The sequence below is a fragment of the Solanum lycopersicum genome, chromosome 10 (assembly GCF_036512215.1).
Source record: "Solanum lycopersicum chromosome 10, SLM_r2.1".
NCBI lineage: Eukaryota > Viridiplantae > Streptophyta > Magnoliopsida > Solanales > Solanaceae > Solanum > Solanum lycopersicum.
In genome coordinates this window covers 47747376-47764780 of record NC_090809.1, presented here as the reverse complement: position 1 = coordinate 47764780, position 17405 = coordinate 47747376, and the positions used below count along the sequence as shown (strand labels likewise).

The 17405-nt window shown below is 33.8% G+C and overlaps 1 protein-coding gene and 1 long non-coding RNA gene across 4 annotated transcripts; one reads left to right on the top strand and one right to left on the bottom strand.

The window, feature by feature from the left end:
* Positions 1 to 4264: 4264 nt before the first annotated feature.
* On the top strand, positions 4265 to 10379 carry LOC109121230 (uncharacterized). Of its 3 annotated transcripts, none has more exons than XR_011212147.1 (4): positions 4265 to 4639; positions 5525 to 5645; positions 7420 to 7533; positions 10154 to 10379. It is a non-coding gene; the product is annotated as an uncharacterized lncRNA (long non-coding RNA). The 3 variants fall into 3 exon arrangements; XR_002028706.3 differs by lacking the exon at positions 10154 to 10379 and adding an exon at positions 8201 to 8426; XR_002028705.3 differs by lacking the exons at positions 7420 to 7533; positions 10154 to 10379 and adding an exon at positions 6956 to 7381.
* A 4555-nt stretch (positions 10380 to 14934) lies between these two features.
* Positions 14935 to 15797, bottom strand: LOC138338877 (uncharacterized). The gene is made up of 3 exons (XM_069289960.1): positions 15667 to 15797; positions 15309 to 15576; positions 14935 to 15144 (listed from the first exon to the last, which is right to left on the bottom strand). The coding sequence occupies exons 1-3, from the start codon at positions 15795 to 15797 to the stop codon at positions 14935 to 14937; spliced, it is 609 nt and encodes a 202-aa protein (XP_069146061.1).
* Between the last annotated feature and the right edge of the window lie 1608 nt (positions 15798 to 17405).

Below are 17405 nucleotides of genomic sequence, written 5' to 3'. Positions count from 1 at the left end.
TAAACAATAGAAGGCTCTAAACCCATAATTCTAAAAATCCATAAACTCTAAACCGAAAAACACAATATACCTGAAGTCCTAAACCTTAAAATCATAAAAACCTAAGAAACACTAATCCTTACAAATCCTAAAAAAAAGCTTGAAGCTAAAAAAATCTAAGATCTAAACCTTATAAAACCCTAAATCGTATATGCTAAACCCTACAAAGATTACTACTTATTTTTAGTTCAAAAGCACGATTCATGTGAATATGGGTGAATTCCTATAAAATTGAATATTTAACTTACTCTTGGGCTTCTCTCAAGCCCCTTAGAATTCTCATAACTTCCTCACAACTCTTACTTAGAACGAGTCATCCATAAGGATCTTTGAATATAACTTTTCAACCACCTCTAGTATGATGGGTAGTCGAATGAATAAGAGAACACACGAGTGAAAATAGATCTCTATGACTTAGATCTTTCGCACGATTAAGAGTATGAATGAATGGAAACTTTTCTTAAAAGTCTGTATACCCTCATTTATATAAGTCGGGACCTCACAATAATACGCAAGATCTTACATGACACGACTTCATATACTCCCTAGGATACTTAAACCTTTTACTCTGATACAAAGTTCTTTATGACTTGAGCCTACACCCTGGATGTGTCAAGCACATGAAGATTATTGGTTGTCCCCAAGCGAACCCTCATCCTGGCTGACTACAAGCCGAAGACTCACATAAGCATACAAAGCTAGAAAAGTTAAACAAGATTCGGTAAACTCAAAGGAACAACTTGAAAAAAAATTATATATTAAACTAGCCATAAAATAGGTAACATTAAGTCTTTAGAACATTTAATAAAATAATGCAAAATAAAGATTCCTTAACTTAACTGATTATCTATGACGCCTCTAAATGACAAAGGTGGAAGTTAGGATAACACCCACGACCTCTTCACTAAACTAAAAAGTAAATGAAATCCTCCAGAAGTAAGGAGTCTCACCATAGCTAACTTAAACTTTGGGATATATCAACGAAGCTCTTGTTGATGATTCTGAATACCTTAGTCTATATTATGAGAAGATGCAAGATAATTGGCTCAGTACAAGGAATGTACGAGCATGTAAGGGGAATTCTAAAGTATAGCATAATCTTGATACTTGGATAAAAGATTTGAACATTCTTACCTCTTCTCAAACTTGAAACCCAATGAATACTCCTTAAGAAGATATTCAACTCTTACAACAAATACTGAACTCAATGATATGATACACGACTAAGGATACTCAAGTAAAAATACTCAACTCATGTTAATTCGCTGAACTCGTTTAAATATAAAACAGTTTTAAACCAGTGCAATATAAAGAAAAGTTGTTTCAAAACATGATCTTAACAAAAAGATATTATCATCATAAATGCATATCATTCTCCCTCTCAAAGTCTACTTGTGCAATGCATGAATGAAGTCTCATATCCACATTCATACTAAGCAGAAACCCTTGAGGAACAATGTTACTAATACTGTGGGAGTTTCTATAACTAACAAGCATCACTAGGAGCATAAGTAATGGTACAACGTATTACCTCACCTTGCAAGAGGACCATCATGCACCTTTCTATCGTTATACAACATTACTCAACTTAGTGGATCCACTACCTCACCTTACATGATCATCTAAAAAGTATGACCCACCTATTCCCATGGCGGCTACATAGTTTACATGGAGAGTTTAGTTAATATGAACTCTCATCCCCACATCGATGCTCAATACACAATCCAAAACGTACTTTAGCTCATTACTTAATTGAAACTTTCTTTTCTTTGTCATTAGATAATTTGCTGAACCCTTTATCTTTAAGAAGCTTTTCTTGGAATCAATGTTTCCCTCTTTATTTTAAAACTCTTCCAGAACTTCTTAGTTCCCTTTAAACATAAATTTGAAAACATTTATAACCTTTTATGGAATACTTAGTACCCTTATAGATTTTAAGAAAGAAACTCAACTCTTTTTCTTTACTTAACTTGAAACTTAAACACTTAGGGAAATCTTAGTTCCCTTATAACTTTTGTGAATTTAATTAAACTCTTTAATCTTTCTTGACTTGAACTTTATGTCATTAAAACAAAGTGAAAAGTTTTGTGAAAGACTTTAGGAAACTTTATAAACATTACGTAGACTTTCTCTTTACTTAAATTCTTGACTCTTAAGCCTCCTTGAATTGAAGTATGGATTGAAGGTTACGGATCTCATGTGGATTATTTCATGATTTTAAATTTGCAGAGTTTATTAGGAATTATGAGCATGAATTACTCAACTCAAGAACGAAGAGGTACTTCTTAACTCAAATAGGGATAAAGAAATCAATATTTAAGACTTAGAAGTTGGAGATATTCCTCCTCATAATGATACTCGAATTATGGAATTCATGCGGAAGTTATAGGCATGAACAACTCGTCTCAAAGTTCTAAGTAACTAGATGAAAATCATGTATATTAATCTCTCATCCTATCCTTCAATTCCTCAAAACCTACTTCAAATCAATGATGGAACTCAAACAATTCACAATTTAACTTAGAGACTTTTTTTATAACTATACTCTTAGCTCTCTCTCTTGAATGTGGATTACGAATTCAAGAGTTTTGGATCATGACATGGAGGATTAAGATAATATGGTAGACATATAAATACATTCTCCTCCATTCATTCTCATTTACATAAGTCTTGAAATAACATACTAGAAATTGCAGAAGACACCTAAAACCGACACGAAGGGACTCTCTCAAAAGGAGTGAAGATACACTTTAAATGAGCTCAAACGGGACTACCGACACAAAAGGAGTGGGGCAGGCAACCTGGCGTGTTCCGGGAGAAAGGATCCAGCCCCTAAAATCAGAGCGTACATTTGGGTGCACTGGAGGAGTGTCACCCATGTTTTCTGGGCGTATCTTGGAAGCGCCATGCCAGGCCCTCTTCAGACAACGTTTCGATAAATTTTGCCTCCCGCTTTCTGACTCTAAATCACTTTTGATCGATTTCTTTTCTCAAGTATTCCTTAGATTAAATTACTTATCCTAAGTACAAACTAATATACTTAAAAAACACTCAAAACAATCACTTTCATCTCATGAAATCATCACAATACACACAAGACAAGATCTACAATGAACCTCAAGAATACCTAAAAAGAAATTGAATCCTTCAACTTTTTTATAATGAAATTACACTAAAAGTAAAATGTTTGGCGTGTGGGTGAACAAACCCAACATTATGGAAGCTTACATACCTCTAAGGGATGAGAAGCATGGAGAAATTCCACAACAAGACGCAAGAATCTGGATGAACTCTCCTCTTTTCTCTTCTTGGGGGGGGGGGGGAGATCCTATAGTATAGTATCCCAATTTTTCTTTTTCTAGGCCGATAACTAAAAAACCCGCTTTCTTATGATTACGAAGTTTATTCGAATATGAAATCCAATCTATGAAATACAACATCTCTTCTTGCCTCTTCTTGAAGTTTCAACTAAAACTCAAAGAGTATTTTTGAATTATGAAACTGAACCTAATAGGATACTGACCCTAAAATATAACTAAAAATGAGTTATACCTAATTGGGTAAGGAAAGGTCAAAAATATCCCCCACTATTTTTGGCTTACTTTTCTTAACTGGACAGTCTAGCTATAAGGGTCATATCTCACGCATCCAAACTCGAAATTTAGCACACTTGGTGGCGTTGGAAAGATAATGCAAAAAGATCCTTCCAGTTGTATATAATAGCACACCTAACTCATCTTGTACTGGTAGTTTAGGTCATTTAAGTTGACCCAAAACTTATACCTACCATCACTTGAAAATTGTCATATTTTACTATTTGTAACATTCTTGTCGTAACTCAAGGTTTTAAATCTAGTGATTTGACCTTAATAACTATGAAAATTTTAATTACTTGGTAATCACTACTATAAACTAGTCGAGTCTTAGTTCGAAAACTTTCTCGGGTGTAACAACTTTCGAGGACTATAAAAAAAGTGTTAGGCGACGGATATTAGCAACATAATCAAATCTGTCGTTATATAACTATGGATTTGAAACGAAGTATTCATTGCATTGAAAAATTTACAAATAATTTTCTATATTAAAATATAGCAATGGAATATGTTTTTTTTCTCATACAATAGCGGGAAACTTTGGCGCCTTAAATTTCGCTATAAATTTTACAACAAAGTATGTTTTACAAATTTAATAATATATTGCAACGAAAGTAGTGATGGACAAGCGGTCCTCCTCTGTAAAATATATTTTTATGGAATATAAATTACGTGTTGACGGAAATTTTTGTCTCTAAAAATTAATTCAAATAATTATATTTATAGGGACGGATATGAGAATATGTCGCTAAGTTCGTTGCGATAATTTTACATAGTCATCACACATTGAAAGCACAAAAAGAAAATAAAAATTACAATCCCTAAAAAATAGGGTTTTATCTCAATGAAACGTCCCAAGAGCAACGCAGCAGATGAGTGAGAGCTAAGAATTCGATTTCTCCTGTCTCCTTCTCCTTTTGATTGCTCCGGTCTCCTTCTCCTTTTGATTGCTCCCGTCTCAGGTTCACGGTAAAATTGCTCCTGTATCCTTCATCCTCAGGAGAAAGGTGAGTTTCTACCTTTGATAAAAAAATTTTATATGCTCGGTGAGCTTCTAGTGCGGTGGAGAGGAGGGTTTTGACTTCTATTTGGTGAAAAATAATAGGGGAAGCGGGATGGGTTATCAGGGAAGAACATAAGTCTTTTTGAAATTTTCTTGGATATGTCATGTTAAGCATTTTGGTAAACCATATTGTCTACTAAAATCAATCTAACACAACAAAAAATCGCCGGTAAATCACTTCTAATTGAAGCTCTTCTATTGCTTCACCACCTAAAAATTGTAAGCAATATTTCAAAACTAAAATGATACTTGCTATTGATGTATACATTGTAAGATTCTTATGTTTATTTATTGTATGTTCTCTTTAAGAATTGCAGGTAGACTAGCAAATCATATAAATATAAAATGCTAAAAGTTGATAGAAAAAGAGAATCAAAAAATTATAAATATGTATTGACATGATTTAGCAATTAGATTTTAATGATGAGTACATGTATCAATGATGTTTTAAGATAATAGTGTGTGCTCTATTAACTTTAGCATTCACACTGAGATATGAGATAATATGAATAAGGCGTTCGATGACATAACTTTGTTTCTACGATCCTTAGCAAAAGAAGAGATTTTTTATTGTTCTTAGTCAAATATTTTGTATGAAATTTTTAGTAGAAGTTTCAACACTAGTTATTTAGTACATTTTTTTCTAATGGTTATATGTGTTAGCTATAAAATTTTGTCACGATCTCGATGAAATGTATGTATTCTCCTTGTGTCTTTTATTTTAGTGTTTAAAGGAATGAGTTAACTATTGTTTTTAATATTTTACTTTCTTTCTTTAGTGTTTTTTGCTTGTACTTTGCTCTAATTTCTGATTTTGAATATTTTTCAGATTTATTTTTATACTCTAACCTTGCTTGCTTCTACTTTTCTTGATGTAATTCTCGACATCTCAAAATAACAAGACAAGAAGTCTCAAAGACTTTCACTATCTAGTCTCTGCTTGGAGAAAGGTAACATTTCCTCATTAATCTTCTCCTTTCCTTCTTCTATTGATGATATGCCTCGCTAGTCTGTTGTTGTATCGCTGTTGTTTGTAGATGAGAATTTATCACTTTAATTTTCTATACTTGGGTTCTTAGTAAATTTTCTTGATTCATAGTAATGTGAAAGTTGGCGTTTATCGTTTAGTTTTTGCTATTTATGCTTATTTGTTCTTTTTTGTTTGAAATATTCTTGGTGACTACTCTTCTCTATGTTGTAGAATCTCGGTTCTTCTTTTTTTTGTCTGTAAGTCTATGTTTTACATTAAGTTTTGCTACTACAAATAATGCTTTGTTTAAAACTATAATGCTTCAATACCTTTTGTTTGTCATTAATTTTTGGGTACTAAGTCTGCCTAGTGAATAGAAATTGTTTTTTTTTGCCTAAATGCATGTTTTGTTCTAATTTGATGAATATGTATAAGAGTACCTTCTGGTTCACATTTTCTCATGTTAATGATTTTTTTTTATTTTTTAAATTTAAACTTTATTAGGAACATGAACAATATAGAGCATGGTTGGATGTATGATAGGTTTGATGGTTGATGTTCTATAAATACTAGTTTTGTAATTGGAATGGATAAATTTATCCATTTTGCATGTTTTCAATAGAATTGCATGAACGGCAATAAAGTTAGATGTCCATGTAAAAAATGTCAAAACTTTAGGTTCACGGATGTTAAAATGATTAAGCATCAGCTTTATACATCTGAATTTGTTGATAACAATTTTATCTGGTAACGGCAAGGATAAATAAATATGATTGGTGAATTTTGTGATGAAGATTTGAATTGTGGGTCTACACCTAAATTAGGATATGACAATCCATACTGTCAAATGATTTTAGATGCAGATGGTCCTAAATTTCCCATGTTTCAAGTTTGAAATATTTTGGAAATACTAAACATGAGTCATCTTATCCTTGTGAATCTTCAATGGAGAAAGATTATCCCGAGTCTCAAAAATTATATGATGTGCCACAAGGAGGTCATGAAAAATTATATCCCAATTCTTCCCTCTCTCATTTTGTTGTTGTCTCTCGAATGTTAAATATTATAATGGAGAACAATGTCAAAGAGAGGTAATAACCAACTGATGCAATTGTTGAAAGAGGCTTTACCTGAAGATAACATAATGCTTGATGGCTACTATCAGACCAAGAAGCTAGTGCGTACCTTGGGTTTGCTTATTGATATGATTGATTGCTTTGAATCAAGATGTATGTTGTATTGGGGTGATAATGAACACCTTACAACTTGTATATTTTGTGTAAATGATAGATACAAGTGTCGTGTTGGCTCTCGTAAGAGGAAATTGATCCGTTACAAGAAAATGTATTATTTTCCTTTGATTCCTAGATTGAAAAGATTGTATGCATATCATGCTACAGATGCCGACATGAGATGGCATCATGAGAATACAAAAGAGGATGGTGTAATGCGCCATCCATCAGACTCTGTGGCTTGGAAGCACTTCAATGACACTCATCCTTTTTTTGCTCATGAACCAAGAAATGTAAGGTTGGGATTATGCACTGATTGATTCCAACCGTGTAGTGAGTCTGGGAGTAGATACTCTTCGTGGCCAGTTATTATCTTACCTTATAATTTACCTCCATGAATGTGTATCAAAGAGGCTTATATTTTCCAATTATTCATTGTTCTGGAGCCAAATATCCCAAAACATAAAATTGAAATTTTTTTGTAGCCTCTAATAATTAAATTGACTTTGTTGTGCGAGGCAGGCATGCAAGCATTTGACATCTCAAAAAATAAAAACTTTCAACTAGTGGCAGCTTCGATGTGGACAATCAGTGACTTTCATGCATATTCTATGTTATCAGGATGGAATACAGTAGGTAAGTTTGCATTTCCCTATTGTATGGGTGAAACAAAATCTTTGAGATTGACCCATGGTAGGAAAACATCTTGGTTCGACTTTCATCGGATATTTCTTGGACAACATCACCCATTTAGAAAAGATCGTAAGAACTTTCTTAAAGACAAGACTGTCCAAAGATCACCTCCACCCTACATAACAAGAGACGAAATATTGAATCAAATATGTGATTTTGACATAAGAAAATAACGAAATTAGATACAGAACAAGTCAATGGAAGCGTATGTAAGTCTTGCGAATGAAAAAAGAGAAGCTTCTTTTGGGATTTGCCTTTTTGAAGTTCTAACATCATTCGACATAATCTTGATGTCATGCATATTGAAAAAAATGTCTTTTCTAATGTGTTTAACACCATTTTTAGTTTTGATGACAAAAATAAAGACAATCCACAATCACGTCATGATAAAGTAATTTTTTATAATCGACCTCAATTGGCAAAGGATAGTAATGGAAAATATCCGAAAGCTATATATACGATATACAAGGAAGCAAGAGTAATCTTGTTCAGTTTGATGAAAGGCTTAATGTTTCTAGATGGGTATGTTTCCAATTTGGGTAAATGTCCAGACAAAAATGCTAAAAGGATATGTGGAATGAAAATTAATGTTTGTCACGTGTTTATGCAGCGACTATTGCCTATTGACTTTCGCGAACTACTTCCTAGTAATGTGTGGAGAGATTAGAGAGAGACATCCAAGAAATCATGTGCAACTTAGAATTTGTATTTGTCCCGAATTCTTTGACTCAATGGAACATCTTCATGTACACATTCCATATGAAGCAACGATAGCTGGAGCTGTACAATATCGATGAATGTGCCCTTTTGAAAGATAAATGTAAAGCTTTATATAATATTAGTGACTAGTATGCCATATATTGTTATCTTCTAATTTAATGGACCATACATGTTATATATTAGGGTATCTCAGAATTCTTAAAAAGATGATTGGAAATAAATCTAGTGTTGAGGGTTCCATTTGTGAAGCATACTTGAAGACAGAGTAAACATAACTGTTTTCTCATTATTTTGAAACTCATATCGTGATGCGTAGTTATAGGGTTGACCATAATGATGATGGTGGGGATAGGGAAGGTATTGAAGGAAATTTATCAATATTATCCCATCCAGGTCGACTATGGGGAGAAGAAAAAAAATGGGATTTATACCTCAATGAAATAATGGCTGCCCAAATTTATATCTTACTAAATTGTGAGGAGATTGAGCCATTTGTGAGGTAAAAAAAGTTAATTTTATTTTCGTTATAATATAAAAATATCCTTGAATCACGACTTTTCAATGGAATTTTTTTTTGTAATGAAGTATGTTCAATAAACATTTACATGAAGAATTTTCAAATCTATATCAGGATCAAATAGACGAGAGTATTGAAGAAAATTTCTCTCTATGGCTTTAGGAATTTGTTAGTATTGTGAAATTATTTTTTATACAGTATGATGCATAAATATAATTTTAAAATTTACTAAGTCTTACATTTTTTAATAAATAGGTCCAATACAATATAATTGAGAATGAATTCTTGCGTAGTCTTTCTCGTGGACTATTAATACGCGCTAAATGTTATTTTTTTAATTTTGTGAATGGATACCAATTTTACACAGAATGTCATGGTAGCACATGATCAACAATGAATAGTGGAGTTTGTATCTCGATTCAAAGTTTGGTGATTACTGTGGATGAATAAAAGAGATATTACAAGTGCAATACGTTGAATCACCATTAAAGCAAACTGTATTATTCAAATGTGAATGGTTTGACAAAACTAGGGATTTTTGTGTTATAAGGCACAATCAATAAAAATTGGGTTATATTACCATCGTCGTCGATATAAAAAATATGAAAATTTTAGTATTGCAATGCAAGTAACAAAAGTGAGTTATGTACCTTATCCTAGCAAGAAAATGGACAATAATGATTGGGTAGCTGTGCTGAAGGTCAATCCTCAAAATTTTAATGAAATGCCTAATGAGGAAATGGGAATAGTTTCAAAAGTAAATGTTCCATTTCATGTTTAATAAGTTGAAGTCCATGAGATAGATATGATAGTTTCCTTTGATGATATTCTAGTCTTAAATGATCCAAATGTAGATTTAATTTAAATGGATGAACCCATTAATAATGGACTTTTGCAAGAGAATCATAAAATCCACATATTATCCAAAGAAGAAGAGTTTGAAACTGTCGAGGATGAGGATGAGGATGAGGAAGAGGAAGAGGAAGCGTAACAGTTTGCTATTGTATTTTCACAATATTTTGTTTGTTTCTGACTTTCAATCGAGCATAATCTGTTGTAGTTTTTGCTTTTAAGTTCAGGATTTAAAAAGAAATAGCTCTTGGTCTTTAAACTTCATGCGCCTAAATTTTTATTTAAATTCCTAATTTTTTCTTTAGGAGACTTATTGTAATATAATTTTTTGTCTATTTCTTTGATTTGAATGACATTACTTGACAATGATTGCGTCAAGTATATTAGTTGACAGTGATAATTTCTTACAGAGATAGTTTTCATATTTCATCTTTGTTCCAAATTATCTAACAACAATGTTATATTTGACTATAGATTTGGCTAGAGACACAGTTCGTGGAAAATCCTCAGGTAGGAGTAATCTTGTTGTTCGTGTAAGCATGACAACTCTTCCAAAGCCCACTAGATTTTCTCCTTGAAAGGTGGTACCCCGACAGTTATTGTAACGTCAACTCAGAGTATTATCTTAATCATCTCAAAGACACCTCCAGTTACAGAAAATGATAGTAACCGAATTGGTTAGGGTCTTTCTACCCACAATAATGTTCAGGAGCCTTATCAAAAGCACATTCTTAATGTAAAGCTTCTGATATATGTTCATGATCTCTTCACGATTGTTACTTTTGTTTTAGATAGTTATTCTTGTTACTCTTTTATATCTTAGTACTAATATTTTTACTTCATCAACAATCTCTTAATTATATAGACAATTTTCATATTTAAGCATTATTGTTCCATGTAATCTAATTACCTAACTACAATGTTTTATTTTATTTATAGGGATGGTTGGAGGCAGAGGTCGTGGAAAATCCTCAGGTAAGAATAATTCTGCTATTCGTGTAAACATGCCTGCTATTCCTAGCCAACTATAATTTCTCTTCAACAAGGTGGTACCCTGAGCAATATTGAAAACTTAACTCAAAGTACTCGCAAAACAATCTCCGAGACACCTCCAGCTACATCAAATGACAGTAACCTAATAGGTCAAGGTCTTTCTACCCGTAGCAATGTTCCAACACGACATACAAATATAGTTGCTTAAGGTGAATCCAACAGTAGCCATCCAAGGACCCTTGTCTTTCTAACTTCTTCAGAGTTAGTCTACTCTTTTAATTTTATTCCTACTTTTTGTGTTGATGACACTTGCTGTCTTTGAACTCTGATTTATGATAGCCCAACAAATAATGTCATCTAATTTATAAAGACTGGAACCTTCTCAAATATGCTCTAGTTTCATACCCAAATCTTTCAAAAAAGAGGTTGATCTCAATTGAATAAATTGGAAAGGTGTTTCAAATTATGAAAGAAATGGTTATTATAGAGAATTCAATGTATAATTTTTTATCGTAAGTGATTTTAGCAAGTGTATTCACATATATATATAGGACATTCATGTACTACTTCCAAAGCTTTTTTCAAAAAAAGTTATGTTAGGATTTTTTGATTTGTGAAAACGAAGTAAAACACACTGGATGGTTAAGGAAACGTTAAATTATAGGAATTTTATTTCAAAGATTAGAAAAAGGAGGAGTTCGGCCAGGTTACGTACCAGAAGATGTGTGAGAAAGATAGATGGAGCTTCGGGGAAGTGCAGAGTCTATTAGGAAATCATAAATTAATTTGCAAAATCATCGTGGCGATCGTGAAGTTGCTATTGGGACTCACAGTAATGGCTCTATTTCTATTGGAGAACATCGCAAGAAACTTGTGAGTGCATATATATATATATATATTCTTCAATATTTATAACTAACATCTTCTCTTATATGATATATATAACGTTATTTCTTTTGTATAGGCTATTAAAAAAGGCCGAGATCCAACGCCATGTGAGTTACATCTTCATGCTCATACACTCTGACATGATGGAAAAACATTTATTGGTAAGTGTTCTAAAGATATCAATCTAGGTCTAAAACTGAGAGGTGTTTCGGTTCTTTCGTACTACATTTTATGGTGCATTTTATTATTTTAAAGTGTATTTGTTGCTACTATTTAGTATAGTTCTAATGATGTTTTGAGATTTTTCAATGCGATTGTAGTTTTGTTTTAGAGAGAAACTATTCCCACAATTTTGTGTCTTTTCTGGTTAAATTTTTACTATTTTTTTTGTGTGGTTCTATTGTTGCTTCTGTATTACTGTAGCTTCCAAAAGCCACTCACTGATGAACTTAGCGCATGTTGGGGTGCGGTGATGGGAAGGAGATTTCCTAGAATAGTTAATTGTCATTGTCTTTGTGGTAGAAGTCCCAATTAACATATAATTATTGACCATGTAGGTGTATCAAAGAGTCGGAATCCCATTGTTGCATAATGGTAATTGTAACGACCCGAGTTACCCTCGAGACGCGGACACGGAATCTAGGACCACAAGTTTCCCAAGCTAACCCTGTTTGAATGATCATGGGCATATTAAAAAATAATAAATTGACGCGGAGGATAAATCACAATTTAATTTGAAAAGATAGGGAATACCCATATTCTATAGCTAAGATATATGAAAAACCAAGGAGTTCAATACAAAGAAATATTAACTCAATATTAAGCTGAAAATAAATATATCTGAAAATAGCCTCTAAAGTGGACTAGAAATGCTTGAACAAGACACAACTAAATCTAGCAAAACTGAAACTAATTAATTTAAGACTTAAATGACATTCATGACTGTTGTCCTCAGATAATGAGGACTCACCACTGAATCTACTGAACTGGAGATCAAGAAATTAATCTATGCATGATCTGGATGATGAGAACCTAAATCTACGTCACAGGAAGATCTAGCGCATGTATGCGTCAATACTTGAAAGGTACTTAGTATGTAGGATAGAGTAAAGCTGAAATAAAACATAACTGAACAAGAAAAATTGCAAGTATAATAATTTTACATGATAAACTTAATTCTAGATAACTGGATGCAAAGACCAATTTATAACATACTAAAATAGAATACTGAATATACAGATAAATGGTCAATGAAGAGAGTGTGACTGATCTTTTGGAGATACTAATAACCGATAATAAAATCAAATGAGCTAAATGTGTAGTCCAATGTATACGCCCAATTGAGAAAGACCCAATATACCCCGCCAACGGTATAAAAGAGTGTTGGGATGATCACTAAACTTATTGCCCATAGAGGGGACTTAACCCCCATTTAGCTTGTAGTTCTTGGACTATTGGGTAGGCTAAACCCCAGTCCAACTCGGTATTATGCTACTCGCAATGAATTCTGTAAATTTATTATTTATGTATGAATTTTTGTAAATATTGGATAGCTCAATACTGAACATGCAAACAGAGAGTGCAACAATTAATCTGCTAATTATGTATTTATATCTTAGGCATCTATATCTTAATTGTCTGAAATATCTGACCTAGCATGTGTAATTAAACAACTAAAGAAATACAAAGGTAGGGTTTTGAAATTCATGTGATAATCTGAGTTGTAACTTGTTAATGTTTTTAGGAACAAATATTTAAATAAATCATGAAGTTCTATCCAAGGTCTAGAAACCCTAGGTTTAATTATTATAAGGGACTCAAATTTTTTTCAGAAAACTAGGGACTCAATGGGTTAAAAGAACCCACTAGTGAAATCCCATATGCCTGGTGATGAAATCCACGGAAAATACATAAGTTTCAGGGCTGTAATTGTTGGATGTTGTGGCGTTCTTGAACTATGGTTCTTGATCTTTTTCTCCTCTCTTGCTCCTGATTTTCTAGGTATTTATTTAATGATTTCACTTCGATATGTTGTAATTCTGTTTCTAGGCATAAACTTACAAAAAGCTGACGATTTAGTGTCAAAACGACGTAACTTAGTGTTTGAACAGAGTGGGAAATATCAAAAAGACCCCTGGGAAAGTTTTTATCAGGCCAAACGACGGTCAGGACTTAAGGTCCATCATCTTCCTGACGCCCCTTCGTTGGATCTTTTGTTAGAACCTGTTGGACAATGCATTAAAATAATTGTCATAATGTTTACTTAGATGTGTGCTTTTATCAAGGTCGGTTGATATGGAAAAATAATTCAATTATCTATTTGTGGGTAGGTCATGGGACACCTAATTCATTTTGTGCTAATAGTCAACTACATTTCCCCTTAACTGTCTAATTTTGACCCAACTACATTTCCCCTTAACTGTCTAGTTTTCACCTACGGTCAGGCCTAGTGACTATAGGTCAACCTACGGGCTGCGATGGTCAGCCGTAGCTCTAGTAAGAGAGTGGGTGAATGGGATTTTCAATCGACGGTCACGTCTATGGACCGTCGTTTGACCTATAGACCATCAATACGTCTGTCGATCAAGACATAGAAAAATTTTCCCAGCTGAATTTATGGGTATTTATACTCCCATCGACAGTTGTGCACGACGGACCATCATCTGTCCTATTGAACTTCGATGCCACCATTGGTTTCACCTGCAAATTTTTCTGAGAAAACTCATTTTTTGTCTATTTTAGCTAGAGGGTGTTACATTATCTCCCCCTTGGGAACATTCCTCCTCGAATGATGATTAAACTAGCTCAATTAGAGGGAGAGAACTACAAACACCAGTACTTAACACTGAGAACAAAGTTTCTGACTTAATTGAGTTCCGAGTACATGCAAATACATAAGAAAATGCAAGTACAAACTGAGGGAACATGATTCTAAGTCTGAATTTATGCATGAACGACAAGAAAACATAAGAGGACCTATTAACTAAAGTTGGAGTGGAATCGGAAGGAAAGAGGTGAGGATACTGACTTCTCCACAAAACCTTGACAGAAGCGACTTATTTGTTTCTCGACCTTCTGACCTGACGCTCAAGAATTTAAACTATAGGGCGGAGCTTCCCTTTCATTCCAAATGTCATCATCCCTTTCATAGGTGAGACTTTCAAAAAATCACAATCATCAACATGGAATTCTAGTTCTCTTCTCCTTACATATGTATAAGATTTCTACGGATGAAATTTTGTACTAAGGTTTACTTGAGTACCAAGACCTTTCTGAAATGACTTCCAGAATTGAGAGGTAAAATGAGGACCTTTATATGAGATTATACACAAAGGAACCCTGTGCAAACTCACAATTTAATTAATGTAATATTTTTAATAGTCCTCCGCTGAATCTGTAGTCTTGACTGCTAAAAAGCGAGAAGACTTAGTCATCCTATCAATGATCACACAAATGGAGTCATGCTGTCTATCAGTACGAGGTAACCCTATAATAAAATCCATATTCATCACATCCCACTTAAAAGTAGGAATATCGATCTCTTGAGTCGTACCTCCTTGTTTCTGATGTTCTACCTTGACTTGCTGGCAATTAAGGCACTTACTCACAAAATAAGCTATATCTCTCTTCATGCCATTCCACCAATACACTTCTCGCAGATCACAGTACGTCTTAGTGTCTTTTGAATGAATAGAATACCTAGAGTGATGGACTTTTGCAAGAATATGTTATCTCAACTCGCCCACACCAGGAACACACAATCTACGCTAATAGCTAAGTACACCATCTCCCCTTTGGGTGAAACCTCCACTCTCTGATTATGGACTGCTTCTTTAAGTTCAAGCAAAATTGGATCACTGTCTTGCTTTTCCTTAACCTCCACTACCAAAGACAATTCTTCCCCATTCTGAACTGTTACACCGCTGTCTGATATTCTCATTAGTTGAACTCCCAAGCGAGCAAGCCTTTGAACATCCTTCACTAACTTCTTCATTTCTTCCTCAACATGGGCTACACTGCCCATAGATAATCAAATAATACTATCTACTACAACATTCACCATACAAGAATGGTATTGCAAACTCATATCATAATCCTTAAGAAACTGAAGACGTCTCCTCTGGCAAAGATTCCACTCCTTCTGGGTGAAAACATACTGAAGACTCTTATAGTCAGTGAACACATCTAGTTGGACACCATACAAGTAGTGTCTCCAGATCTTGAGTGCAAACACCATTGTTGCAAGCTCGAGGTCATGAGTTGTATAGTTCTTGTTATAAACCTTAAATTATCTAGAGGCATAAGCTATAACCTTACTCGCTGCATCAACACACAACCTAGGCAAACTTTTGATGCATCACAATAGATCATATAACCATATGAACCCTATTGTAAAGTCAAGACAAGAGTTGTAGTCAATATAGTTTTCAATTCCACAAAGATTTTCTCACAATCATATAACTATTCAAATTTGACCATCTTTTGAGTCAACCTAGTCAATGGTGAGGCTATGTATGAAAATTCTTCCACAAACCTTTTGTGATAACCCACTAGACCTAAGAAACTTCTGATATCTGTAGCAGTGGTAGGACTAGGCCACTATTTCACTGCTTCTATCTTCTGTGAATCAACTCGGATCCCTTCGCTAGATACAATATGACCAGGAAAAATAACGGATTGCAACCATAACTCACATTTACTAAACTTAGCAAATTTTTGGCGATCCTTGACTGTCTACGTAACTATTCTCAAATGACTTCCATGTTCTTCCTCCCTCCTAGGGTCAATGGGGATATCATCAATAAAGACGATAACAGACAAGTCAAAGTATTGATTGAACAATCCGTTCATCAAATCCATGGAAGCTGCAGGAGCATTACTTAGTACAAATGACATAACTTCAAATTCATAATGACCATACCGAGTTTTGAAGGATGTTTTTGGAAGGTTACTATCTTAGAATGTAAGCTAATTATAACATGATGTGAGGTCTATCTTTGAGAAATTACTAGCACCCTGAAGTTGGTCAAACAAATCATCAATCCTGGGGATGGGATACTTATTCTTGATTGTGAACTTTTTAAACTATCAATAGTCAATGCACTTTCTGAGAGAACCATCTTTCTTCTTTACGAACAATACGTGTGCACCCCATGGTGAAATACTAGGCCTAATGAAACCCTTATCTTGAAGGTATTACAATTACTCTTTCTATTCCTTATGTTATTCTAGATCAATTCTGTAAGGAGGAATAAAAATAGACTGGGTATCTGGAAGGAGATCAATTCCAAAGTAAATTTCCATTTTGGGAAAGATATTGTAGAAATACTTTTGGAAATTCACAGACTACTCGAACTGGCATAAAAGTTGGGGTTTCAAGGATAAAATACTTAACCCGAACTGGAAACTAGAGATAACCCTTAGATATCATCTTTCTAGCCTTAATGTAAGAAATGAATCGACCCATCGACACTAAGCTACTATCCTTCCATTCTAAGATTGGTTTGTCTAGGAACTAAAAACGAACAATCCTTGTACTACAATTGACTGAGGCATAACATGAGTGTAAACAATCCATGCCTAGAATAACATCGAAGTCTACCATTTATAACTCTACTAGATCTGCAGAGGTGACTACATGAGAGACTGTTATAGGGCAATTTATGTATACCCGTCTAGCAATAACTAGGTAATCGACTGGAGTAGAGACTTAGAAGGGTTCTGAGAGAGTTTTTGAATTGACACTGAATTAGACTGCTATACTGAGATACAAAATACAAAGTAATGTTTGTTGGCTTTCGACTAAGTAAACTATATGTGATTCACATCCTTAAGTTTGTAGGAT